Source organism: Polistes dominula, unplaced genomic scaffold (assembly GCF_049000335.1).
Source record: "Polistes dominula isolate Pdom_NZ unplaced genomic scaffold, Pdom_raw_medaka contig_15, whole genome shotgun sequence".
Taxonomy (NCBI): domain Eukaryota; kingdom Metazoa; phylum Arthropoda; class Insecta; order Hymenoptera; family Vespidae; genus Polistes; species Polistes dominula.
In genome coordinates this window covers 4,110,260-4,129,785 of record NW_028300915.1, presented here as the reverse complement: position 1 = coordinate 4,129,785, position 19,526 = coordinate 4,110,260, and the positions used below count along the sequence as shown (strand labels likewise).

The window sequence follows — 19,526 nt, the reverse complement described above, 5'->3', positions numbered from 1 at the left end:
CCATTATACTTTCTCGATGCTGATCGTAAACGTATGAAGGAACGACATGAAAATGGGGTTAAACCTTAGATATTAATGCGAACGCACGTTTCACGTTTCCATTTTCATTGAGAAAAAATAAAAGAATAAAGAAAAATTCAAAATCAGAAATGAAAATTCAAACGTAACACGATCAACGTGACCTGCAACAAGAATTACCGATAGAAAAATAGGAGAAAAAGAAAACAAATAAAAAGTATAATAAAAAATGTAAGACAAAAGTTAGAAAAAAGTCAATTAAACGAGGGGTAAGATCCATGGTAAAAAAAAAACAGAAAAAAAAAGGATAGAAAATACCTAAAGCGAAGCTCGTAATTCTTTTACACTAGGAAGAAGCTACCCCAGTTGGACATTAACGATACAACGAGAGACAAGATTTATTTTTATACATAACGTTTCGTTGAAAATAACACCAAGCAAGTAACTAAGCAAAAATGACTGTGTTAAATCAAAAGGGTTTTATAAGTTTTTAATGAAATTGTTCTCTTTCTCTCTCTCTCTCTCTCTCTGTTTTTATTTAGTTTTCATCCTTGATCAATTTCTACGTTAAATTCTTTCATCTTGCATTCTATCAAGCATCTTTTTTTTCATAAGAAAAAAATCCTTTTTTTTTAACACTTTAATGGCCGCATGTGTACGCAGCCAAACGTCGCCAAAGGACCGGATAATATTTTTCAAGAATTAATTTAAAAAAAAATTTATTGTTATTCACGAATAAATTAACATAAAACAAAATACAACAATTTGACAAGAAATTTAATTTTATATATTAGAAGTACAAATAAGTTTCCGCCGTTTTTTGTCAAAAAATAATATTTATTGTGAAAGAACAGCAGTTTAAATTTAATCGAAGTATTGTCCATCATTAGCAATTACTTTTTCCCATCTTTCAGGCAGCGTTCGGATTCCATGTCTGAAGAACTCCTTATCTTTTGAGGCTATACACGAATCAGCCCAATTTTTGGTATCTTCATATGATGTGAACCGCCGCTCCGAAAGAGCATGTGCCATTGACCGGAACAGATGATAGTCGGACGGCGCCATGTCTGGTGAATACGGCAGGTGGGGTAGTACTTCCCAATCAAGTGTTTTCAAATAGTTTTTCACCGTAACCGCTACATGCGGACGAGCATTATCATGTAGAAGAATAATTTTGTCTCAATCTCATCAATTATGTTCGGCAGAAGGTTCTAGTGATTGTTTCGTTTCGATTAAGCAACTCGTAATACACCACACCCAGCTGATCCCACCAAATACACGGCATGAGTTTTTTTCTATGAATATTCGGTTTTGCTGTGGATGTTGACGCGTGGCCAGGTAGTCCCCATGATTTTTTTCTTTTTGGATTATCATAATGTATCCACTTTTCATCACCAGTGACGATTCGATGTAAAAAACCTTTTTTTTGTGCCTAGCTAGCAGCATTTCACTTATGCATAATCGGCGTTCAACATCTATCGGCTTTAATTCGTATGAAACCCAATTACCTTGTTTATGAATCATTCCTTAACGATTTTAAGCGATGTGAGACTGCTTGCTGAGTGTCTTCTAAAGTAAGTGCAAGTTCCTTTTATGTTTAAGACGAATCTTCCTCCAATAATTCCTCCAATTCTGCATCCTCTTAAATTTTTGCCCTTCCACTCCGATCTTCGTCTTTTACGTCAAAATCACAGTTTTTAAACTTTTGAAACCACTCACGACATATTTTCTCACTCAAGGCAGCCTCATTATATGCTTCTACGAGCAATCGATGTGCCTCAGCTGCAGATTTTTTTAAATTAAAGAAGTAAATTAAAAGTTCCCGCAAATGACGCTTATTTGGCTCAAATTTAGACATTTTTGGATAAAAAAATATATGATACTAATACGAAGTTAATAATATGATAGGGTTATGTTGCTCTTGAATGAGCAACCTAACTTTCAAGCCAGCTATCCTCTGCGAATTCTAACATAAGCCTCGTGCCATGCCATCTTTCTCAAAACGGCGGAAACTTATTTGTACTCCTAATATAATTTAAAATATATATAAAGTTATAAATAAAATAATGGCCAATGTGTTCCAGCTATCACACACATGTTGTGTGAGCGGCCATTAAAGTGTTAATCATAGAAATTATTATTTCTTTTTTAAATATATTATATATTAAAATAAATATGGTCGCGAGTATTAACTTCTTGGCACGAAAATGTGAAAGAAAAAAAATAAATCTCAATATTCTATTAGAAATATCGTTTAAAACGTTATCTTAAAACTTAGTTAGCCTGATACGTTCGTTAAGTTCGTTATCAAAGTAATTATCAAAATTGTTCGTATATTTTAAACGATTTCGTTGTACGATATGAAAAACTTTAAGGATAAAAAGCTTCAGGGGATATATATACTCTATTTGTAAATTATTTATGAAGTTCATTTGTATAAAACTGAAAGTATAATTTTAAAACGTATTAAACAATATTTTAATAACTTTATCCCTCCTCCCTTTTTTTCTTGTTTTTTTTTTGTCGAGTCACTTTTAAGAAACTTTTATTTCGAATAAGTATGAAAGGGTAAAAGAAAGAAAAACAAAATAGACGAACGTTTAAAAGGAAAAATCATGAGAAGAAAAAATAATTAAACTATGCTTTACGACTTATCAAAGAATATTTTCGTTTAAAAAAAAAAAAGCAAATCATCATTGTCTTTTCATTCAATTAAGAATGTAAAAAGATGATGAGCGAAGTAATAATAATAATAATAATAATAATAATAATAATAATAATAATAATAATAATAATAATAATAATAATAATAATAATAATAAAAAAAGGGGGCCATTGTTTAAAATATAAATGAAATCGTTGTTGGTGCCCAACGTGCAAAAATGAGAACCGAATAATTAGACTGTAGAAGAAAAAGAGAGGGAGAAAGAAAGAAGTTTTAAATTAAAATGGAACTTCTTACACGCTGCCTTGGCGATGGCCTTAATTTCCGGTTCCAGAGGCCTTATGGTTGATTCATTTGACGATGAACCTTTAGACGTGATCTTCACTGCTCTGGCTAATGCCATGCAAGCTGACCACAAAAGTTGAGCGTTAGACGCACCTTTTTCTTCCTCAATGCGTGCTATAATCAAAAAAAAAAAAATTATAAATAATTAGTACAAATAAATAATTCCACAACGTATCCAACGAATAGACAAAATGTTCTTGGAAATATGAAATTTAATCAAAATTTTCAAACGTGATACTAATTTTGTTCTAAATTTTACATTGTAGTGTGTTACGTGTATGATTTGTAGAAAACAGTATAATACTTTAATTCATTCACGTAGAGTGAGGTGATGTGTATATATATATATTTTAATTTATATTATAATAAATATATTATTTATATTACAATATATATATTAATAATAATTAATTAATATATACTTTTAATTAATAAATATATTTTTTTATTAATATATATATTTACGAGCAAGTTTCTTACAATAGTTGATACATAAAAGTTATCTTTTTAAATGTACGTAAGAATTGTAAAGGAAAGAAAACTAGAAAATACTATTGAAGATTCGACCATAAATTTTGATGTAAAACGTAACGCGACAAAGAATTGTCAGTGAAAATGGAAATAAATAAAATCCTTTCGACAATGTTAGGACAAACTTTGGCAAGTTAATCCTGACGATTTATCGATATACTATCGAGCACAACTACCACCACCGTCCAAGCTGTTTTGCATGAATAGCAGGAAGAATGAATATTACGTATAGTGGATTGAAACTATATCAATTTACTTAAACAAATTTTCTCATTACTGATAGAATAGATAAAATAAGTAGGAATTTTTTTTCCTATCTCTTTCTTTCTCTCGTCTTGTATTTTGCAACGATAAGTATGAACAATTATCAAAACATTCCTTTGTTTTATTTAACAATACTTTAACGAGCTGTCGTTTCAATTCGACTGGCCGCAATAACCGTCGTTGAACGAATCCAATCGAATGAAATTCCTTTTGCGAAACGAACAGCTATCATTTTACCTATTCTATATCTCCGTTGATATATACACGTGTATGTAATATATGTGCAGGTAAATATATATGTATGTGGTACACGTACACATGGATATCATAAATCACTGGAACGACTCGTCGACACGTGATGCATGGAATAATTGAAAGCTTGAAAAAGAACAAAAAAAAAAAAAAAGAAAGGTAAGCTTTGTAAAAATGTCGGAAAGAGATATCTCGAGTATTTATTACGAGTAATTTATATACGTAATTACGGATCGTTGAATCACGCGCTTGTGATTAAGTTGAATAATTAAATATAATGATTACATATTATAAAATCAATGAGAGGTGATGCGTGGTAATGAAAATTTTCACCTACTCGATTTCCAAGTGATAAATAAACGAGTGAGATATTATTTCGTTTTGAAAAAAAAAAAAGAAATAATAAAACCCATCAACTGTTCAATTCATATTTTCAATATTATTTAATGTATATATTTATCTATATATATATATCAACGAATCGATATCCATTTTACGATTTGCGTTACTTTTCATTCCCGATTTCAATTTACGCTCTTGAAAATAATGTACTTTCATACGAATTTTATATTTACGAAATTCATTTTATTTTTACTTTTCAAGGGAAAAGAAAATATTAGAAATAAATACATTTTATTTTTACAATTTTTATCGACTAGTTTGTAATTTTCTTCTGCATATATGAAACAAACAAAAAAAAAAAAAAAAAAAAACAAAAAACAGAAAAAGTGGCAAAATCCGCATCCGAACCAAAAAATGAAATAAAAATATTAAATTTATTTTTAGAAAAATGACATAATAAATTGATACACACACACACACACACATAAACACACACATGAGATAAACTAAACAAAATTATAAAAGAAAAAAATAACAAAAGCAGAGAAAGAGAGAAAAGTGATGAGAAATACGTAAAATCACGAACGATGAATCTAAAAGGGGTCAATGGGATGCAAAGTTTGCCGAAAAGCTTGGATCGTTTGGAGAGATAAAGCTCATTGTATACCCCAGACTACTACCAACACGTACATGCGAGAGCACGTATGTACAAATATATACGTACGCACGAAATAAGGTACGATGGAAGGAGTGGTGAGGTTGGAAGGGTCGAAGGGGGAGATAGGGGGTTGGTTGTTCAAATCAATGAGAGATTACGCCAGCAAGCCGCGTGATGCGTTCGAAAAGCTTCCTGAATATTTGTGATACTAATGCAAAAGGGAAATAGATAAAGAGAAACGTTACATAGAGAGATTGAAAAAAATTAAAAAAAAAATGTAAATAAAACTTAAAAGAAAAACAACAACAAAAGTAGTATACTTCGAGTTTGTTTTCGCACTGTGTTGTTTAAAAATATTTTCCCCAATTTTATCGATTTCTATCATCACTCTCACTCTCGTTCGTTCACTTTCTTTCTTTCTATTTTTTTTTCTAATTTTTTTCTCTTTGTAGATGAAAAAGCATGGGGTTGTGTACTACTACTCTCATCCATATCCTTGGAACAAGACTCTACAAGCCAGTTTTCGAAACGTTTCGCGATCGACAAGCGTAACGATGCGGTCGACTCTTGACAAAAGGACCGATTGCACGCACCCGAAAACGCAAATCGATTTCCCTTTACCTCCTCCTCCTCCCACCCCCACCCCCTATTTGACATACAATCTCTATTTGTTCCCTTTACTCCCACCCACTTTTCTTTCTATCTCTTTTTCTCTATTCCGTCGTAGTGGTAGGCAACGAAAAACAAGAAAAAAAAAAATACAAAATACAAAAAAAAAAAAAAATAAAAACACTTAAACGCTCGAGAAGTAAACGATTTTCGTTGCTCTGTGAAAAAAAAAAATATTCCAACTAAACTTGCTGGGAGGAGAGATTGGGTATTTGAAATTTTGCGGTAAAAACTGTAGAAATAAAAAAAAAAGAAATAGAAAAAAGATATTTCTCGTTTTTTTTTTTTTTTTTGAGGTTCTTTTTATTTCTGTTTCGATAAAATATTTAAATCACACCGTAAATATTTGTTTAAATGTATTGTAATTATTATTTTTAAATTGATTTTGAAAAACCACGTTCTTTCTATTGTAATAGTTCAATTTTTTTTTCGTTTCGATTAACCCTTTGAGTGCTGAGTACTTTTACCTCAAATGTTTTGGAGGAACGAAATAATTTGTTATTAACCAGATCCTGATAATAAATTATATTTAATGATTAAAGTTTTTCTTTCTGAATATAATTTAATTAATTAACACTATCTTGGGCGATAATTTCCGAATGGCACCAACGTGGAGCCACCGGACGTCATAGTATTAATCTAAACATTACATTATTTTACATTAATATTAACAAACACGCATATGCGTCGATAGACTACTCTGGTAATTTTTACCAAACGCATATTTGCGCCCATAGCACTCAAATGGTTAATGTAAGTGTTTCAGAATATGCTTTTTTTAGTCTTTTTCTATTTCCTTTTTTTCGTAATAACAAATTCGTACGACCGATACAATTGTTAGTTGGTTGGATCGATTTGAAGAAGATAGAACGAGAGAAAAGTGTTGGGGACAGGGACTAACATAAGAGACGAAAGTGGAAAAAAGTTTCGAAATGGGATGTTGAGTGGTAAAGTGACATAACGTCGATAAGTATCCTCCTCCCCCCACCCTTTTTTCGTCTCTACTTGTTAAACGTATATCCAGTTTCAATATATACACGTATACACATATACAAATACGTATAAAAGTTGAAACAAAACCCTAAAAAATAAAAAATAAAAAAATAAAAAAGAAAATAAAAAATATCGAGTAGAAATTCATATCATCCCTCCAGTAAAATAATACCTTTCTTCCTTTTTCTTTTGTTTGTTTTTTTTTTTTTCGAAAAAAGGACCTTGTAAATTGTATCTTTAAGTCTGTCGATATATTACAGTTCTCTTTTTTTACTTGTTTATTTATGATAACAAATACTTGTGTTACATCCGTAAAGCTATCAATCTCTCTTGTGATACACGTAGTATTATCCTAACTATACACACATACATATATATATATATACTTACGTGTATATTCTTTTCCTCTCAATTTTATCGTGACATTGTGTACAAAAAGGGAGGGGGGAATAAAAAAATAATATATGGAAGAAGAAGAAGAAGAAGAAGAAGACGACGCGTTTGTTTGACATATTGGACTAAACGTTGAAACGAAGAAACGAACATTATCGTGTAAACGGATATCCTACTAAAAGCTTCCGTCCGTTTTACCCTCTTATTCTATGAAGAAGACGACGAAATCCCATCTTCTCTCCATCGACGACGTGGTGGTCCCAAAGAAAAAGTAAGAAGAAGCAAAAAGGGATAAGTTTTTAAAGGAACGTCCCGTATCAAATCCAAAAGCATTTCGTGTTACGTTTGTGTTTCTCGAAAAGAGGATGAGGAAGGGAGATAGGGGATGGTTCTAAGCATGTTGTCAAACAATCCAATGAAGTCTATCCATTAGTCTATAGATCTTCTTTAATATACAAATATTGTTAATATTATTTGCATATAAATTCAGAAACATCCCTCCAATATTCGTTTTGCTGGTTAGTTAGACGATGATAGTCCCTAAATTGATTTAAATTGGGGGTGTGTATTTGATCAATTATTTTTTAATTAAAATTTTTATATCATAAAAAAAATAATTATTATTTTATAATTATATTTATATATAATAAAAATGTAATATTATATTTTAGGTATAAGGAATATAAAAAAAATAATTATACTATTTTATAATCATATTTATATATAATAAAAATGTAATATTATATTTTAGGTATAAGGAATATAAAAAAAAATAATTATACTATTTTATAATCATATTTATATATAATAATAATATTAAAATTTATATATATATTTTATATTATATTTATAATAAAAATAATAATTATTCTATACATAATTAATATTGCCTTTTATTTTTAATATTAAATTTAATTTAATATTAATTTAATACTACCTATTTATTTATAATTAATAATTAATAGTTAAAAATATATATTATATTTATTATATTAATAATTTTATAATTATATATTTTATATATGTATACAAAAATAATGAAGAACAGTTTTTAGACGAAAAATAAAAAAGATCCAAAGGAAAATCAAATAATTATCTCTCAAAATATGCAATCCTTTGTAGTAATATGATTTTTAATATGATATGGGTGCACCGTCAACTTCAATTTTCTGGTCCTCTTATTTTTTTTTTTTTTACGATCTTGGCGCATTAAAACCGTTTCATTTCTCTCGTATTATCTTGATATTCATAAATACGATATTACCATCCGCAAGTTTATGATATCTTATTATTTTTTTTAATTTCTACCCCAAAATCATTTGCAATGAGATGCATCGTCTTATATATCTTTTACGAATAAAAGTAAAAGTAAAAGAGAGTTAAATTATTAAATATAATTTGTTATTAAACCTGGTGTTAATAACATTATCAATCAACAGAAATAATTGTAATAATAATAAACCTATTCCGTTTCTATAAAATACTTCTACTAAAAGTATTTAGCACTCAAAGGGTTAAAAGAGAGAGAAAAAAGAAAGAAAGAAAAAGATATAGCAATCGTTAAAAAGAGAGGGTGAGTGGAGGGAGAAGGGGGAAACGAACAATTCCTTCGATATGGGCCAATCAATCAGAACACGTAAACGTCGGTGGCAGGAATAGCGTTTGATTTTTCCCACGTTTTCAAGCGGACCCCCGGCCATTATCCTCGTCGCAACGATTTATCCAAACGACCGTCAAAATTTCGAATGTGACGACGAGTGGTGCTACTAACTCTCTATGTACGTGTTAGTAACACATAGGACGACGAATAAAAAGTCTACTAACGTGTGCGAGTTTACCATTCCGTGCAAAAAGGACGTTGAGGAATATGATTAAAAAAAAAGAACAAAAAGAAAAATTTAAAAACGTCGAGTACGATGACCTCGACTCTTTTTTTTATTTATTTATAGTCATCCTTTGTTTCTATACTTTTTATACTATTATTATTATATTTGTTATTGTTATTGTTATGTTGTTGTTTATTATTAACCAGATTCTAATAATAAATTATATTTAATAATTGAAATTTTTGTTTCTGAATATAATTTAATTGATTAATACAACTATTACATTATTTTACATTAATATTAACAAACACAGATGCGTCGAACGATAAGGTTAATAATTTTTACCAAACGCATATATGCGTCCATAGCACTCAAAGGGTTAAAATAAGAATAATACAAAATATATTTATTTAAAAATGACGCATATCAATTAATCGATTTTCGAATTTTCAATTAATGCAATAAAGTATTAACAAATAGAATAAATAAAAAATACCTCCTAAAATAAATAACGTAAAAGAGATAGTAAAATGAAGAAATAAAGAAAGAAACCTTTAACATATGAATATATTTAATTCTTTTTAAAAAGTATGTTGTATCTATCAGAGATGATAAGAGAGAACTGATTAAATCGATTGATCGTTGAATTTTACGACAGGAAATATCAACAGGAGATAAAATCTGTTCGGAAAAGTTTGAATAAAAATTTCAATGACCCATAACACGACTGTGTATAGCTATATTATACATGTATATATATAGATAACCCCCTGATGTACGCAGTTTATCTACAAAACAGAATACCTGGCACGAACCGCTGATCTATGTATAAATGAATGAATGTATATACATATATATATATATATATATACACATCCTATCATATATGAGGTTACACGTTTCAGCAAAATCTCTTCACAATGGGGGTGTGTGGACGTATGTACACCAGGGGGATAACGTCAAGTAAAAATACGCTCGTACTTTTCGTATCGCTAAAATTCACGCGGATCACAACATTTGGCTGTGCTTTTTTTTCACCCGAGATATCAAACGCGGCCTCGCGTATATATATATATATATATCCTCATATATATATGTATGTATACAATATTTGAGAATGAAAACCGACGTTATATACGTTGCGATCAAATAAAATTCCGTTCAATAAAAACATCCCTGTCAATCTGTTTTTTTTTTTTCTAATTTAACGTTATATGCATCTTTTTTTTTGCATAGGCATATGCATATAATGTGTATAGGTGAAACAAAATGTGTATATCCGGTTTATTTGTTTCCCGTTTAACTTTTTAAAATCCTACTACCAATAATCTCTGGCTCGCCCAAATTTTAAGCTCATCGATAAGCTTGAAAGATTAATGGATATGAATAAAACCTGTTCTGTTTTTTTTCTTTTTTTATGGGAGGGTTGTGTTAACTGGAAATATGCCCTTGTAAATTATTAAAGAAAAATACAAATGATCGTTATATTATTTGACCTTATCAAACATGATAAAGAGAATATGGTATATTATTTCTCATTAACTCGTCGTTTGCTGTGTGTACTTATATTCAAATTCAAAAACAACAACTAAATCTAACTTACGCAATCGCGTAATAGAAAATTGCGTAACATTGTTACATTATTTCATGAGGATAAATGTTACATTAAAAACAGATTAAATTTATAATTAATCACTTATATGAAAGAGTGTAACGATTATTATATAATATATATTTATATTCTTATGTCGTTAGTAGAATATTACTAATTGATTTGTATTAAATAAATAAATAAATGAAATATCGTATAACAAATTTTATATTAATTTTTTTTTTAGATGTTCTCATTTTCGTATAAAATAAAAAATTCTATTAAAATATATATGTATATACAGATGAATAAATAGATGAAGGTATAATGGAAGAGATCAAGAAAGTTATTTAAATTCTACGAAGAGATCGTTTGAAAGGAAATGAAAGGAAGTAATACGATCGATAAAGGAAATGTAATCGGATAAAAAGTATCTTGAAAAATCGAGCAGTCACGTTCTTTTTATACGTTTTAGTCCACACTCACCTACCGCAATAAAGGATACTCTCTTCTACTTTCTCTCTATCTTCCCCCGTTTTACTATATTTTTCGCCTATCCGTTTTCTTTCTTAAGATATCCCCGGTACCTACCTCTCACACGAAACTTCGATGGACCAACTTAGCTTTTCTCCCGTGACCTTCGATGGAACGATCAGTATCTCTTGAGAAAAGTAAGTAGGACAAAAAGAAAAAAAAAATCCTCACCAGAGGATTTCTTTCGAAGGGAAAAAGATAGAAAAAAAAAAAAAACAATAAAAAAACATTAAATGAGTTTCCTTCCGCAGATAAACCGAGTTCGTGTGTCTTTGCTCTTTGTACAGTGGTGAAATTCTCCAAAGAATTTCCCGTGAACTGTCGTATATCGAGGAACATCGAAAATGAAAATGATGGGACTGGGAAAACAGACTAAAGAAAAATATACTAGAGTGATCGAAGAATTTCCTTTCTATTTGAAAAAATCACTATAATATATAAAAAAAAAAAATAAAAACAAGAAAGGCAATTATATTATTACAATCAAAATTAACCCTTTGAGTGCTGAATACTTTTGACTAAAATATTTTGTAGGAACGGAATAATTTATTATTAACCAAATTCTAATAATTAATTATATTTAATAATTAAAGTTTTCCTTTCTGAATATAATTTAACTAATTAATATAAACATTACATTATTTTACTATAATATTAACAAACACGTATATGCCAGTGTCGATTGGCCACTCCTGTAATTTTTACCAAACGCATATATGCGTCCATAGCACTCTAAGGGTTAATAATAATCATATCAAATTATTTTCCAATTTTTCAATAGAATATTCTCTAATTTTCTGAAGAAGTATAAAAACGATTGTTAAAGTTCTGCTAATCGGTAAGTTGTGAACTAGTCTGACGAATGAAGTACCACTACTACTTATTGAGGATGATCGACACGACATCGATGATACTACTCGAAACTATAACGAGTAGGTACGTACAGTAGATGGGCATCGATAATTGATGTATACCATTAGGAAGCGTATTCCAAAATGCCAATGACACGAGCACATATTGTGCTGACCTTTGCCATAGAAATCGTAACTCATTAAAAACTCGTGATACCATAAATCATAAAGAGAAGACAGGTTTTGAAGCAAGTGACGACGACAAAGACGACAGTGGTAAAGAATAACGAACAAGTGTACGTACATTCCTAGTTTCTGTCAATTTTCTCCAATAGTAATTCATAATAAATCAATTTACACATATACATATTATACATATATAATATATATAAGAGTCACACTCATAATGCAGTTAAGTCCAGAAATTGAAGAAATTAATGTTTTACAATGCATTGCGATTTTTTAAATGTTTCTTTTCTTAATTTAATCGACAAAGTATATAAAATCTTTTTTTCCAAATAATAAACTATGCAACACCACAAGATATGATACAGAACATGCAAATAAAAACATAAGTATTTTATTGTGACAATAAATAGTATTTTAAAAAGTTTAAAACTTTCACCATTTGCCATATAAAAAAGATAGAAGGGAAAACAAACGCAACAACGCGATAAAATCTTTTAATTATCCCAATAAAATTTACCAAAAAAAAGAAATCATAAAATATTAATAAATGGACTTAACCGTATTGGTTTTTGAAGTATATATATTTTAGTCATTTTTTTCTTTTTCTTTTTCTTTTTCTTTTTCGCGATACTTATGGGACATGGTGTTTGGTGATATTTGCAAGTCGACGTAGAAAATCCGAGAACGTCGGGGTTTGCTCCTTTTATTTCTTTTCTTCGCGGTGTCGGCCGCGCATAAATCTTGTTAAGAGTTTCTAAGTACCTACGAGGGAGAGTTTTAAAGCTAGGGAAGATGAAAAATGAAGAAGAAAAAAAAAGATAGACAGATAGATAGAGAAGGAAAGAAACGTATGCGAAAGCACCTAAACGAAATTTGACGAGAAAATAAATAACGATCTTTGAAATTCGTAAACTGAACCTGCTTTCCAACAACTTCTCTCGATTTTTTTGTTCTTGTTGTCTAAGCTTTGAGGAGTTTTCTTTCCTAAAACGTCAAAAAAGTATGAAGAGGGAAAAAAGAAAAAATGAGATAGAAAGAGAAAGAGACAGAGAAGCTGTAAAAGACAAGAAGACAGAAGAGGAGAATTTCATATCCCCAAGAGGAGACTTGTCAACCTGATGATCTTACGTATAGCTTGGGCATGTAATAAACTTTGTCACAAGTTATGAGAGAATTATCCGAACATTCGAAAACTTTCAACCAAGAATCGAACCCGTGACGACCAAATTTTCGCCACAATATTGCACTCTCTCTCTCTCTCTCTCTCTCTCTCTCTCTCTCTATCTCTCTCCCTTTCTCTCTCTCACCTTACTCACATACATAAACAATGTTAGTTGCTTATTCGGTTGCCTTCGTGGTAAACTGCTGCTTTCCGATTTGCTAAGTTTCTAAGAGGCATTGAAAATGATGCGATAGACTCTTCTCTTTAACCCCTTCTTCTTCTTCTTATTCTTCCTTTTCTCCTCTTCAGACAAATCCTAACTTATTCGTACCTTATTGTTATCCTTATTGTTCAGAACACTGAACGATAGAAACGTTTAAATTAAAACGTGAGAATTGTTCCAATGACTAAACACTATCGCAATTATGATAACAAAGTTGTTAATAAACAGTGTAAAAATGTATTCTTTTTTTTTTGTTTAAAAATTAATTCGATTTATTTTATTATTTATCCAATCATCAGTCTCCGTTTTACCTATCACTACAACTCGATTGTTCTCTTTATTCAATTATTTCTCACACGGTTTTCTCGAGTTTTCCACTAGACTGCCACTTTCATTGTCATCGTTGACCCGTAATTCTAGAAACCTGTCACTGACACAGCAGAATGAAAGAGAAAGAGAACATATACACACACACAGCAGCAGCAGTAGCAACAGCAGCAGCTTTATTCGATAATATATTTTTCCTAGACCCACAATTGCCAAAGCAGTATCCTACTTTTTTACTGTCGCAATCGATGTTGTGTTGTCGTTGAAGGTAAAGAAAAAGTAAGATAAAAAAAAAGGTAAGGGGATAGAAGAAAACGGGAGGGAGGGGAGGTTGCGGTCGGAGGCAAAAAAAAAAAGAGGAAGAAAAGAAATATATCAACTTGATTTATGGCATTTCTAAACGTAAAATCTTTTTCACAAAATTACATTTACGAAGGAAGAAAATGTGATGATCTTCTACCCATGTGTTTCCATATTAAACAACAATACTTCAGAGGTATACAAATTGTTCCGAGTTATAATTGACGACAACGAAGATTGCATACATATTAACTACTCGTCGAAAGGGCTTGTAAAATCGTGATTCGACGATTTGTGCTGCTTTATTACCCCCAAACCTACCCCCATTCTTCCTCCTCCTCCTTTTCTCTTTCTATGTTTATGTATGTGCATGTATGTACGTATATATCTATTTGTTTCGTTTTATACGTGTTTCTCAGCGTTCGCCTTTGTCCCTTTTATCTGGCTCAAACTATCGGGGGAACTATAAATTTAGAGCTTGCTATTTGGTAAGACCACCCCTGGGTGCCACTATTACGTATGTATATCCTCCCTCTCTTTCTCTCTCGTTCTCTCTTTGCAAATATATTGCTAACGTTTTTATCATTACGTCCAGACAATCCCCCCCCTTTTCACTCCAACAAACTCATTTACGAGTTAACCTGATATAGGTGGTACGTCGTACTGTGTATCACCTCGTTAATAGAGGATTTTAAGCTACTTCAACTTACACTCATTAACTTTCCTATCTTCTTTCTTTTTTATCTTCTTTTTTTTAACGAACGTTAACCCATTTGCAACTCTATATCTTTCATTAGACCTTGTTACATCTCGAAATGTAAACCAAAATGATGATCATTAAAAGATAGAAAATAGTTTGTAATGATATGATCATGTTGCGTTTCATTATAGAACGAAGTAAGTAGTAACAGTCCAGTATTAGTCAGACAATTTCAAAGATTGCAAAGTCAATATCTTAAGAATTATTACACTATGCGTATTCTGAATTATCTAACATTTATTATTTGCAATAATTTCATGTATTTTAATGATCATTAAAAGAGAGAAAATAGTTTGTAATGATATGATCATGTTGCGTTTCATTATAGAACGAAGTAAGTAGTAACAGTCCAGCATTAGTCAGACAATTTCAAAGATTGCAAAGTCAATACCTTAAAATTTATTGTACTACGTGTATTCTGAATTATTATTATTTGCAATAATTTAATGTAATTTATGTAGAAATACTATAAAAATAATATTTTAAAATACGTTCGCGTTATACAATTAGCCTATTAAAGAAAAGAAAAATGTATCATTACGTATAATTTTAATTTTCTAAAGAATATATATACTTGATATTCAATTTAACGTTAAATGTAGTAGAAAATTTGTGTAAGAATAAGAAAATGTGCTCACTTTTCTCGATTTCATTTATTCAATTGTTTTTCTCCCCTTATCTTTTTCTATTTTACTGTATTCTCTCATTGGAGGAGTATTTTTCGTTGTAAGAAAAAAAGAAAGAATAAGATCAACTCTCTCCCTCTCTCTTTTTATCTCGTTCCATTCTCTTTTCGCTATCAACATTGTTCCACCTACCCTCTTAAATGTACACTCACTTACCTTTCTTCTAACTCTTCTACTATCCACACTCTTTTCTCTCAAGGGAGTCGGAGATCTTTACTTTACTAACTTCTAGCCACGACCTCGTTCGCGAAAACACCTTTGCCAATCGTTAAATAAAGTTACGTCATTCATGAAATTAAATAGAAAACTTCAAGTAAGAACTTCAGATATTATTCTAACGAGCCATTTTGTGTATATATATTTCTTTATCTAACAACTAGTTATCCCCTTTATCATACCTTCCCTTTTTTTTACCCCCGTGTCTTTAGATATTTTCTCTTTTTATATATACACACAATCTCTTCTCGTTTCGATTAAGGTTTCATTGAATAGAACGGAAAATTGTGTTAATTTGCTAAAATGAGGATACGAAACAAAATATCGTTTATATCAATAAAAAAAATTAAAATTAAATCTAACTAAAGTAAACACAATACACACATCTATCTTTCTTCATCTTTATATATTTATAGAAATGATAATAGAAATAGGGAAAAATTTAGAAACAAATGGCAAAAATGATGACTAGCAATCACGAAACTTATTTCGAACGAACTATAATAATCGCTGTATATAAAACGAAATGTTCCAAAACGTATGACGCTAACCGAGCAGATAATTATACCCAGAGAGTAATATTCCCAGTCTTTTTTTTTCTTCACGGTCAAAATGGTAAAAAGAGAGAAAAATATATGTAATGGGTAGGTACCGAGTTCACCAAAGAAAAAGGAAAAAAGAAGAAAAAAATATGACGATTAACTTGCTCGTAAATCTTCGTCTACGTTTATCTCGCCGTTTAACCACCACCCACCTACTAAGGGGTATTTCAAAATTTCCTTCCGCTGTCGTAACCACAGCCGGAAGTGATAGCGGGTGGTGAAAGAGAAGGAGGCAAAACAATAGAAGGAGGAAGCTGGAAAGTTAGGTTTACGGTAGAGAGAACGATCGAACCGTAATCGTGATTAAGTAGTATAAACCAAAATAACACTATGCATCTAGTAAAACATATTTATAATTAATACGAACAAGGTGTGGTAGTACTTATACGATCAAACATTTTTTTCTAAAGACGAACGTATGTTTCTACGAATAACGAATACTCTCATATTTCTTATTTACTATAATAATATCCATAATTATAAATTAAAATTGTACAGACAAATGCAGGAAAAAAAATAAATATATAATAGGAAGAATATGAATTAAAAAGATGTGAAATTTAGAATTCTCGTGAGGAGTAGATACTTAACACGTTCATCTAAAAAGTACCATCTATAATCATGAGACTTAATCTTTCCTGACGGGTTAGGAACGATAAGCGATTACCGATGAGAGTGTCGGCACTGTTATTGAACCCGACTTAAGTTAATCCGTATTAAGCTTCGATCAACGATTCTTAGCCAAATAAAACTATCAAGACAAACTACGTAACTAGAAATATGGTAATAGTAAAAGGTACTTGCCAAAACTTGAAATCAAATAAAGAAAATATAAAAGGTCAAGAAATGAAAGAATAAAATGCGATCAATTTGTGACCGATTTCATACGAACAAATATTTTATTATCCAAATGAAATCAGTATATCAATGTATGGAATGTAATAATCGTCGTGTAAACGTTTCCATTGGTGTACATGTATATTCAATATTTAGCATGTATGTATGTATATATTTTCATATACGCGTATATGATGAATGTCCGCGTGAAACCGACATTACTCTTTCTCTATCTTTTTGTCTTTTTATTTCTACTTCTATCTCTCTCTCTCTTCCTAACTTTTTTCTCTTGATGCCAGAGTGTCACATGACATTACAATACTTAAGGCACCTTTTTGTCGTTGTAATTAAGCACCACGATAGGGTATAATGGAAAGACGCGACAAAGGGAAAAGCATGCACACACATATACACGCACACACACTTTTCGCCCTTGTTTCACCAAGCGAGCACGTAGATTTTACTCGTTGCATACAAAAGGATATCCCTTTTCGGACATTTACTTACCACCAAGGATAGTGGATTAGAGAGAAACCTTTCGCGAATTTTGTCGGATGACGACGCGCGAACTTTCGTCGAGAGTTTTATCGGACAACCGACGTTCCCAATTTCTCTGCTTCTATTTTCTACTATTTCATTTCTGTACCTTTTCTTTAACAACCTGTTCCTATTTCTTTCTTTCATACATATAAACTTTTATTTATTTTCTTTTCTTTTTTTTTTTTTATCAAATATAATTCGTAACTGTGTATGTAATTTTAATAAAAACGATTGATACGACTATGATTTAAAAATCAAATAAAATTTATATAAAAAATAAAAGTTCACTTATATAGGCGATCGGTAGGTACTACTATCATCTTTTTTTTTGCTCCTCTTTTTCTTTAGACCTATCCATTTACAAAATTATCGTTGGCAAAGTGCACTCTCGTATTCGATCCGCGTTACGTAATTCCGTAGACGAATCGTATGTCCCTACGTGATCAATTTTGATATTCGATGACGTCACTACTAGAATAATATCGAGAGAGGTATATAGATGTGTTTGGTGTGAGTAACGGGAATGATTGGAAGAAGATGATATAAATAGGGATCGATGGTGACGATCAAATGCAATATCAGTTAGAAGATTGACAATATATCGAAAGTGTTTGTTGTCTTTTTTTTTCTTCTTCTACTTTTCTACTCTTTTTACTTCTTTGATATATATATATATAAAGTGAATCAACCGGAACCAAAAAAATGGTCATCGGATAAATAACTCGTATCAAGTAAATAAGAAAAGAAAGATATTTCGATTGGAAAAGAAATATAATATATATCGTAAAGTAGGTATCACTCACCTTTAAGGGCAGTTTCCAAACCACGTAACCTGCCAACGATCGGTGCTTGCTGAGCCTTATACTTCATCGCTTCTTCTTCGGACTGTTCGCTCAAAGCACGTTCCATTGCTCTGATCATTTCTTTTTCTTTAACCGAAAGTGCCTCTCTCAAATGATCTACATGAATCTGCGAATGTAACTTCAATTGTCTTCTTAACTCCTCGTCGAACTTTTGTTGTTCCATTAGTAACTGAAAAAAAAAAAGATATTGATCAGTTTAGATCTGACATTTCTTTCTATATAATTAGTTTGATTTTAACTTAAGTGATAAAAATAATATAATACGTAATATGTTATATATTCAACTTCTCAAACTTCAATGATAATCATGAAAGATGGTTTTTAAAAGATTCGGTTCGTAAGACATGGAAAGCGCAAAAGAAAACGACCTACCGACAACGTCTTTAAACATACACTCACATACACATGTATATATATATATACAGAGAGAAGAACTAAAGTATGCCAGTCAAGTGTCGAAGCATTAGCGTAATGAGACTTTGATTAATTACCCGCACTTAAGGCTTAGCAGAAAGCGCCCTGATTGGGAAGTGACCCAAGTCCCGAAGGTCTGATCTGTCTGCCCAGTATCTCAACCCCTCTAACTCTCTCTCATATACATATATACATACATACACGCATACATTCTACGATTACCTACTTTCACGAATCTCCAACTCTCTTGGAGTTGTCTCTCTATCACTCAGGACATGTCGTCTTCTGCCTGACGTATTTTGTATGTGTTCAACGCCTACAGATCCTTGTTCCTGAATCCAGGACTTGGAAGCATGCGAGAGCCCCACTAGCACTTCGCCACTATGTTGAGAGACGTTGTGTCAATAATTAACGCACCACTGATCCGACAAACCCGAGTTTGTGTGTAACCGAGTGAACTATGCTTCTCTAGCTA

General features: G+C 31.0%; 1 protein-coding gene across 2 annotated transcripts in view; it reads right to left on the bottom strand.

Annotated features, from left to right (window-relative positions):
* Positions 1–19,526, bottom strand: part of Mitofilin (inner membrane mitochondrial protein mitofilin) — a 48,484-nt gene that overhangs the window by 22,084 nt on the left and 6,874 nt on the right. For both annotated transcript variants that reach the window (XM_015330873.2, XM_015330884.2), the window contains 2 exons: positions 18,578–18,806; positions 2,981–3,142 (listed from right to left, as the gene is read on the bottom strand). In XM_015330873.2, coding sequence (XP_015186359.1) covers positions 2,981–3,142; positions 18,578–18,806 — 391 coding nt within the window. The remainder of the gene's footprint in view (positions 1–2,980; positions 3,143–18,577; positions 18,807–19,526) is intronic.